This window comes from Mus pahari, chromosome 23, assembly GCF_900095145.1.
Source record: "Mus pahari chromosome 23, PAHARI_EIJ_v1.1, whole genome shotgun sequence".
NCBI lineage: Eukaryota > Metazoa > Chordata > Mammalia > Rodentia > Muridae > Mus > Mus pahari.
This window is the reverse complement of record NC_034612.1, coordinates 3,719,183-3,729,227: the sequence shown is the minus strand read 5'-3', so window position 1 is coordinate 3,729,227 and position 10,045 is coordinate 3,719,183. Positions and strand designations below refer to the sequence as shown.

The 10,045-nt window shown below is 50.1% G+C and overlaps 1 protein-coding gene across 1 annotated transcript in view; it reads left to right on the top strand.

The window, feature by feature from the left end:
• The window catches only part of Coro1c (coronin 1C), a 67,386-nt gene that overhangs the window by 39,420 nt on the left and 17,921 nt on the right, over positions 1-10,045 (top strand). The window contains exon 3 of the mRNA XM_021222587.2: positions 5,780-5,902. Within this exon, the coding sequence (XP_021078246.1) occupies positions 5,780-5,902 (123 nt within the window). The remainder of the gene's footprint in view (positions 1-5,779; positions 5,903-10,045) is intronic.

Below are 10,045 nucleotides of genomic sequence, written 5' to 3'. Positions count from 1 at the left end.
CTCTCTCTCTCTCTCTCTCTCTCTCTCTAAAGGCCCTGCTGAGTCTTGGTTTGAAATTTTAAGGTCTTGCCCCAGACCCAAAGCGCATGGGAGTGCTGGCCTCAGCTTTACCGCTCTGCTGGGGGTTGCTGGCTGGGGGTTACTGGCTGGGGCACGCTCAGAGCGGTCACCATCAGCTTGGGCCAGCCACGTGGAAACTGTGCCCTTACACCTCTGCCTTGTGCCAGCTGTCTGCACGCCTCCGAGGCTGAATTTTCCCTTGGGTTCATGTTGCTTGGCTCAGAGCAGGCCACTCGATCTGTCAGGTACTCTGCGCGTGTGCCAGGGTCCTGACCCATTTCACCACTGTCCCATGTGTTCATGAACCAGGGCCTGGAACAGCCTCTAGAATCTTGTTGGTGGTTTTACAGTTACCGTGTTAACTCCCGGTAATTTCAGCCACTTGGGGTTGTGACTAGACAGGCACGGTGTGCCCTGTGAGTGAATTAAAACCTTATTGAAGGCTCAGAACACATATGGCTGTAGTTTCCATCCTAGAAAAGGATGGATGCTGGACCCAGGATCCAGACCAGTCAGCTACGCACCCCAGCTCTGTGACCTCCGCGGCATGCACACCCACTCACGTGCACGCACATCTTACACACGAGTAATAAATACAATTTTATACTCTGTCCAGATAATGCGGTTGAGGTGTCTTGCCCTTAATGAAGCAGCATTAGTAAAATGAAATTATTATTATATATAAAAATTGAAAACTTGGAGAGAAGTCCTTAAAATGTCACTTTTTAGTCAGAAAAAGATACCGGGAAAACGGCTTTAAATGCCTCACTGTTATTTGCACATGCTGCTAAGGTAAGCTGCGGCATCTCGGGGTGTGGAGCAGACCCTCAGAGCAGACACGGTCCTCATTGCCCATGGGATGGAAAAGGAATATGCGTCTTGGGGTGCATGCGGACTGTGTGCCCCGAGTTCCCTGTGTCCCCCTGGTGCTGTCTGCTTGTCCTTACACATTAGTCCACTGTTGGAGTAACCAGAGTGCTGCAGGATACACTGTTTTGTTTGTTTGCCAGTTGCAGTGGGTACCAAGTGCACACACACATGGAGGTCGGAAGGTAACTTGCTACAGAGGTTGCTGGGATTGAACTCCGGTTCCCTGGCCTGGCAGCAGGCACCTCTCACCTCCGAGCCGTCTTGCTGGGTCTCATCATCACATCTTAATAGCATATACCTTTTGGTAAAAGTCTGACTGTACTTTAATCTGACTTTGTTATGGGTGAGAAGGCTATAAACCATGAGAACAGGAGAGCTGCCGTCCGGTCTGCATGCACTTAGAACACCATCCTTCCCTTTGCCTGTGCCTGCCTCACTGTGTGCGATCAGTGCCTTTGTGCAGTGCTGTGGTGTGACGCTGCTGTGTGTGTTGGATGGATTTATGGTGACATCACAGCCAGAGGAAGCAGCTGCTCGCAGAGTATCCGGTGTTATTAACACCATGTTTCTGATGGCCGGCTGCCAGCGATCACAGGCTACTGTTGTGCTCATTGCTCAGCCCATGCCCGGGTGGAAAGTTTTTTCCCTATCCAAGCCTGGCATTGATGGCCAGTGACATTTCAGATCGCTGCCTCTTGGGTACTGTGCCTCCATTTATTTCTGAATAACTAAGTTTCCATACGATCAGTGGTCTTGCCCACCCCTGAAAGCACTAGTTATTATCATTACTTGCTGTGGTTTGTTTTGTTTGTATATCTGTTTAGCTGCTTAGAGCTTGCTATACAGGCCAGGCCAGCCTTGAACTCACAGATAGCCACTTACCTCTGCCTCCAGGGTGCTGGGATTAAAAGTGCCACATGCCCTGCTTATTGCTATTTTGGGTTTCAATAGAACGGAAGTGTGCAAGCTGTCCCTCAGCATCAGGCAGGATCCTGGGAATACAGCCTGGTCCTCTGCTGCTGCAGGCTGCTGTGCCTCTGGTGGGGATGGCAGACATTCTGCTTATTCTCAGAGGTCTCACCCACTTAAAGAATACGTGTGGGCACCTACCTGTTAGCTTGTAGCTGGTGCTGTTTAAGCTAGAGAAACTTCTCGTGTGTGGATAAACTAGTTAACTAGGCTTGGCACTCCAGGGTCAGTTTCGACTTGTCTGGCTCTCCTCAGCAGCCCCACATAGCCCAGACCAATACTACCTGCTGTTCCGGGGAGTTCAAGTTCAGTGCTGTGTTTTCTGTCACAGTGTCAAGTGGGGCTTGCCGGGGTGAGGCGTGGGATAAGACAGTTCAGCAGAAAAACTTTTGATGGAGAAAAAAATATCAATGGTGACCAGTGAGGTGGCTCGGTGGATGGGGCTTGCCAGCAGCCTAGCAACCAGGCTCTGTCTGGCAGAGTAGCGATCCAAGAGGTCACGGTGTGGTTCAACATGACAAGTAGCTGATGGTGGCTCAGACTTCAGGATTCTGACCCTGAATGGATTGTTATTGCATATTCAAGCATAAGTTGGTGAAATCGTCTCTGGGGACAATTAACTCAATCCTGTGTACACAGTAAAGATGAAGAAGACCTGGCTATATCGAAACTCTGTAAATTGTATGTAACATCTTCCATGATGGTTCTATAGGTTGACCATATGTTACACCTTCCATATAGGACCTTCTAGATTCTGTAGATGGACAAGCTCATGATAATGGTCAAGAGGAGGACAGAGCAAAGGTCAGCACATCAGCGCCTAGCCTTCTGCGAGTATCCTTTGAAGGAACAGGCCGGTGTGTTTAACATCCCCTAATGCTTATGTGTGTGTACAGGGGCCTCCACGCTCACATGTGATAGGACGGATCCCAGTGAAAATGCGGGAGGGCGAGTCCGTGTTTGCTGAATTCTGAAGTGTTTCCCATTCTGGGCACTGACACACACTGGCCCTTGGTTGTCACATCTAATGGGAAAGAATAAGTCATTGGCATTCTGTTACAGATGGACAACTGGGTAAAGTTCAACAGCTTGAGGAAGGTGGCCGAGAGCCCGCAGGTGGGAGATGGCCTGGGCAGTTGTGGTTCTGAATGCCATCGCTCTTTGCCAGACTCTTTCAGGATGTGGTGTCAGCCGATGGGCTCTGTTTTCTTTTTCTTTTCTTTCTTCTTGTTGTTGTTGTTGATTGTTTGCACTGCTGGGGACTAAGCCCCAGGCCTGGTGGGTGCTAGGTAAACACTCTACCTCTGAGCCAGGTCCTCAGCCCAGTATTTAGTGACTGTTGCCCAAAAAGGGTCATTTCTGAAGAAGCCTTGACCATAGACATAGGGTAGGGGAAATCTTTACACCTCAGCATAATTCCTTCTCAGCAGAAACCCTTGCCTGCGCTGTGACAACACACACTGTCACTATCACTTGTTCCTATGTTAGCACAGGGTCACACCTTCCATATCCAGCTCTAGTACTCATGTCTTGTCAATAGAAATTCACAACTATCCTGTACCGGTGAGTTAGTGATGGGGTAATGTGAGTACTCCACTAGAAGAACTGACAGTGACGGTTTTATTGAGCCCTCATTTTGTCCAAGGTGCCATCAGTCATCTCAATGTACTTACCCGGGTCACCATAATACGATCTTTTTTTGAAAAAAAAAGAAAAAAAAAGATTTATTTATTTATTTATTGTGTGTAAGTACACTGTAGCTGTCTTCAGACACTCTGGAAAAGGACTTCAGATCTTGATGGTTGTGAGCCACCAAGTTGTTGCTGGGATTTGAACTCAGGACCTTCGGAAGAGCAGTCGGTGGGTGCTCTTAACCACTGAGCCATCTCTCCAGCCCAATAATGGGGTCTTTTGATTTCCCTAAACATGTTCTCTTGTTGGAGTCTCACCATAAACCTGGGAGATGGGTATGGCTGCCCCCTATTCTGCATGTGCTGAGCTGTGCTGAGCTATTGGCTTCCCCTGGGCTAACCTCTAAGCAGCGGGTCCTGGATACAGGCCCACATCTCTGGTGCTGAGCACGTGGGCTTGTCAGGTTAGCACATCCCTCTCTCTCGGAAGAGCCCTGTGGTTGGTTGAGTCAGATTTCAAACAGCGTTTACTTATCTTGAAAAATTGCCAAGAAGCCCATCCCGATGAGGAGGACGATGGATGCAGTCAGAGAGCAGCGCCGGTGTGTGGATCCGTCTGTCACACAGGGTAGGGAGTCTGCTGCGTGCCTGCCCCTGAAGCCTGCAGCCGCCATCCCTGCTAGTGAAAGGAAAGAGCTGCTGTGTGCCTATTGCTGACACAGTGTGGTCTTACTATGTGCCTATTGGTGACACAGTGTGGTCTTACTGTGTGCCTATTGGTGACACAGTGTGGTCTCACTGTGTGCCTATTGGTGACACAGCGTGGTCTCACTGTGTGCCTGTTGGTGACACAGTGTGGTCTCGCTGTGTGCCTGTTGCTGGCACAGTTTGGTCTCGCTGTGTGCCTGTTGCGGACACAGTGTGGTCTCACTGTGTGCCTGTTGGTGACATAGTGTGGTCTCACTGTGTACCTATTGGTCACACAGTGAGGTCTCGCTGTGTGCCTGTTGCTGACACAGTGTGGTCTCGCTGTGTGCCTATTGGTGACACAGTGTGGTCTCGCTGTGTGCCTATTGGTGACACAGCGTGGTCTCGCTGTGTGCCTATTGGTGACACAGTGTGGTCTCGCTGTGTGCCTGTTGCTGGCACAGTGTGGTCTCGCTGTGTGCCTGTTGCTGGCACAGTGTGGTCTCACTGTGTGCCTGTTGGTGACATAGTGTGGTCTCACTGTGTACCTATTGGTCACACAGTGTGGACTCGCTGTGTGCCTGTTGCGGACACAGTGAGGTCTCGCTGTGTGCCTGTTGCTGACACAGTGTGGTCTCGCTGTGTACCTATTGGTGACATAGTGTGGTCTCGCTGTGTACCTATTGGTCACTCAGTGTGGTCTCGCTGTGTGCCTGTTGTGGACACAGTGTGGTCTCGCTGTGTACCTATTGGTCACACAGTGTGGTCTCGCTGTGTGCCTGTTGCGGACACAGTGAGGTCTCGCTGTGTGCCTGTTGCTGACACAGTAGTTGTCGTAATTGATCCCAGATTGGTAGGCTGACTTGTTAGATTGGAACAGGTAACTTTACTGGGATGTGGAACTGGGTGGTACGGTCCAACCTGACAGAGGCATTACAGCCTCGCCCTCGAGCCTCCGCATGGTAGCTGTGGCTTTCCCTTTATTTCCAACACCACTAGCAGGCATGTTTGCTCCAATAGCTTGTTCTCTTAATTAAATGTGAGAAGGGGCTCGGCAGTTGGGAGCTTGCACTGACCTTGCAGAGGAGACCTGAGTTCAGGTTGCAGCTCACAGCTGCTCCAACTCCAGCGGGGAGAGAGAGAGGATCCTGTGCCTCTGGCCTCCAGGTCCTCTGTACATACAGACCCCAGAATTTAAAATAAAATCAGTTTTCAAAAAGGGAATTATATTTTACATTTTGAGTAATACCAAGGGTCCCCTTGTAGAACTTGTCTACAACAATGTTGCTGCTATAGAATTGTACTTGGGTAAAAAGACTTCGAATTCTCTTTGCCTGGTTTTTAATGCAGACTAAATAGTTTGGTTCTGGAGTTTAGGTCCTTGTAACTGATGGAGTGCCGTTAGCAGTGATTCTGGAGGTGATGATGGGTGGTCCTTACTAGTTGGCATCGAGGGTGAATGTGATCACCTACAGTGGCAGAGGTTGGGGTGGCAGTGACTGACAGGTGCTGATGCATTGATGTCACACTGTGTTACATGATCCATTTGTCTCTTCTTTCAGACGGGACGAATTGACAAATCCTACCCTACAGTGTGTGGCCACACAGGACCAGTGCTGGACATAGACTGGTGTCCACATAACGATCAGGTCATCGCCAGCGGCTCAGAGGACTGCACTGTTATGGTAAGTCCCAAGGGTGAGGTGGGACGCAAACCACGGGACCCACGTCCTGCTCTCAGCTCTGTGTGCACACACGCACACACCCACACACGTGTAGGAGTCCCAGCAGTGTTGGCTTCATTGGATTATACCATACGGCTTTGTGAGAGGTGAGCTGTTTAGAAGCCCGTGCACCAGCAAGTTGTGCCATTTCCTGTCTTTCTTGTTTGAGAGGGGCTACTCACCAACACTTGGTAGCTGTAGGGAAGATTCGGGTGCAAGTAAGATGATTTTTCTAATAATTTTATTAATGATATTTGACTGTGCACCTCCTACCAAAAAAGGTGGAAGGACTGTTGTCATCCACTGTGCAGCAAGCTACCACACACTGCAAGTGTTGTCATCCACTGCAGATAACTGGATAAGGCGGGATCGGGAAGTTGGGGAGGAGCAGGCACTGGTCCCGAGCCCATGCTGGAAGGTGTTTTCTTCTGCTGCTAAAGAAGAGCCTTTATTTTTCACGTGTGGGTGTTTTACTTACCTGGGTGCGTTTATGTCTGTCTGCACACCGTGTAAACACAGGGCCTACATTGGCCAGAAGAGGACAGTGTACCTGGAGCTGGAGTGAAATGGTTGTGAGCCTCCATGTAGGTGCTAGGAATTGAACCCAGGTCCTTCGTAATAGCCAATTTTTCTTAACCACTTGAGCCATCTCTGCAGCACCAAAAGGTGTGTTTTGAGAAAGCGTTGGTGCTATGTGGGCCCTAGACTCTGCTGATCCCTGTTTCAGCCTCCAACTGCTGCCTTGGGGCACCTTTCAGGTCTGTGTCCCTGAGTGTGACTTTCCCTCTAAGACAGATTGGTGACCTGGATCAGTTCTCAGTATGTGCTGGTTAGTTTGGTGTTGTCTCAGGGTTTTACTGCTGTGAACAGACATCCTGACCAAGCCAACTCTTACAAGGACAACATTTACTTGGGGCTGGCTTACAGGCTCAGAGGTTCAGTCCATTATCATCAAGGTGGGAGCATGGCAGCATCCAGGCAGGCATAGTGCAGGAGGAGCTGAGAGTTCTACATCTTCATCTGCAGGCTGCTAGCAGAAGACTGACTTCCAGGCAGCTGGGACAAGGGTCTTAAAGCCCATGCCCATAGTGCCACGTCTTCTCCAACAAGGCCACACCTCCAAATAGTGCCACTCCCTGGGCCAAGCATACACAAACCATCACAAACGTCAACTTGTCCCAAGCCCGAGGCATTTAGGAAGAGCATCAGTTGAGAAGATGCTCCCACCAGATTGGCCTGTGGGCATCTTCTTAAGTAATGACTGATATGAGAGAGTGCAGGTCACTGTGGGCAGTGACACTCTTGGGAATGTGGGCCTGGGTTCCACAAGCAAGCAGGTTGAGAACACCACGAGGAGCGAGCCAGTGAGCCAGCCTGTACGTCAGCTCCTGCCTCCAGGCTCCCGCCCTGACTCCCCTCAGTGGTGGGCCGTGCTGAGGAACTGCATAGCTGAAGCACTTGCTTCCAGATTGCTTTTGGTTATGGTGTTCATCACAGATGTAGACGTCTCAAGACACAGCACTTACCAAATACACTAACAAGGTTAGACAGAGGCATTGGGGGGGGGCACTGCTGCCCTGAATAGCAAAGATTAACCCCAGGAGTCCCAGTCTCACCTTGGGGAGCCTGGAGAAGCACCCCCTTCTCTCCCTGTCTTTCCTGGTGTCTTCTTTTGCTGTTTGGTTTGTTTTTTAGACTCATCTGTTGTCTGTAGACCAAAACCTTGTTTAGGATGCTTTATCAGCTGAATAGTTTAGATAAATTAGTTCCTGAACTGTAGTATTTAAACATTTTCCTCATGGGCTTTTGAAAGCAGCTGAGAGCGTATTGAATGTGGTGCCAGTAAAGGCGTCCTTGTGTGTGTGTGCTTTCTGTGTGTGTGCTTGTTAGACCGGTGACTGGTGACTGGACACGCCTGCTCCTGGAGAGGAGCACAGGTTAGACCTCTGCCAGGGCCTGCAGCTGAGAGTCCCAACTGCTGCGGAAGAGACAGGTTTGATGTGTTTCTTTGTTGCCAGCCCTGCTGACCCCATTACCGTTCAAGACAACTTCCACGAAAACATCAGTGTTGGAAGAGTGTAGCGGTAGGTGGATGGAGGGGGGCCAGTGACTTCTTACCCTGCCTCCCACATTCCCTCCCTCACACCCTTCAGGTCACGCGTGTCTCTTACTATAGGATGCTGCTCGCTCACGTGGGCCTCTCTAATAAACACCAGGTGGGCACTGCCATTTAAAAACAGCACAGCAGCTTTTAAGTCTGGGTCCTGTCACTGTTCTTCCAGGGCAGCTGGCATAGAGCGCTGGTTTTCTGACCTGTGCTTTTCAGCAGTCTGCATTTTGCTGACTGTGTCCTTCTGGAGCAGGTCAGGGCTCTGGCCTGGATTTGCTGCAAACGTGCAGATCCTGATGTTTATGTAGGTCCAGTCCCTGGAGCGAGGCACTTGTGGTTCCGTCCTCTTGGGTCTGCATAGCTATTGAGGCTTTGTCCCTGTGCCTGGTGACTCAGTAAAGGAGCCCAGCGTGGCTCTCGTGGTCGCTGCTTTTCTGTTTTCTAAGTTGAGCCAAAGTTTGCAGGGCACTGCTCCCTCTGTTCAGTTGTCTGATATTCCAGATCAGGTCGGAAGGGGCAATAAGCACCGGAATCTTCCACGTACCCTGTTCTCAAGGCATCTGTGCTAACCTTGAATTGGCTGTTTCTGTGCCCCCCGCCCCCGGTATTGTGGGTGTTTATTGTAAGTTGCATCCCTGTTCTCAGAAATAGTGTCTCTGCCTTTGTCATGTTTACAGACACCTTGGCCGTAGCGTTGGCTCGCTCTTCATCTGTTTGTTCTAATCTGAGTTCTGCCACGTGGCTGGTCACCCCTGCTCAGCTTTCATGAATTTTCCTCCTTTGTGTCCAGGGATGAATCTTCAGTGCTTGGCTCTATCCCAGAATCCTCTCTGCTTATGGGATACCCCACCTTCTAGTCTGTGCTTTCCTGTTGGCCATAGGTGTTGTTCTGTGTGTGTGTTTTCATTGATTGGTGATGTATCCACACACTGCACCCCCACCTTCTAGTGTGTGCTTTCCTGTTGGCCATGGGTGTTGTTCTGTGTGTGTTCATTGATGGTGATGTATCCACACACTGCACAGGAGATTCTCTCTACATCCATGTTCTTTAAGTGCTGGTCTGGGAGCCGGGGGTGATTGTGACCACAGTGTGTCTGCCCATCCTTGGTGATCTAGGCAGGATCTAGAACCGTTGCTCTCAACCTTCCTAATGCTGCGGCCCTTTAACACAGTTCCTCGTGCTGTGGTGACCCCCGAACATAACATTATTCTTGTTGTTACTTCATACTGAAATTTTGCCCCTGTTATAAATCGTAATGGAGTGGATATCTGGTCTGTGACCCTGAGGGGGTCAGCACCCACAGGTGGAGAACTGCTGATCTAGATCCTGGGATGCAAGCATTTAAAGGCGGAACACTGTTCAGCTGGTGTTTGCAGTTCATGGCAGGAGCAAGTGGAACCTTCTGGGGAGAATGCAGGCACCCACCAGTTGTCACCATTTATCTAGGGTGTAGGCTCAATTATGTGTTCACCACATGCATGCAGTGCCCACAGAAGCCAGCAGAGGGCATCGGATCCCCTGGGACTGGGGTCACAGGTGTTTATGTTATGATCTGTCACATGGGTGCTGGGATCAGAACCCAGGCCTTCTGTAGGAGCAGTAGTGATCTTAACTATGAAGCCATCTCTCCAGCCCCCTAGCTTCAAGTCACCCCCCTGATCCTGGAAAATTGTCCCAAACTACCAGGTTTCTTTTGTTGTTTTCTTGAGATTGGGTCTTGTATTATAGCCAGACTGGTCTCCAGCCCTCCATGTCCTGCCCCGTTCTCAGAGGGCTGAGACTGTGTGCCCCACCGTGCCCAGCTCTGAGGCCGTGGCCTGGCCTTGTCTTCAGGGTTGGTCGGTTCGCTGCAGACGGCTGCTGTAGTTTGGGACTCTCACAGACATCCTCCTGCTTCTGTCTCCTGGTGGGATTTGATTTGCACACCTGGCTTTTGCTCCTGGTCCTGTTGCTTCTTTTTTTTTTTTTTTTTTTTTTTTTTTTTTAAAGATTT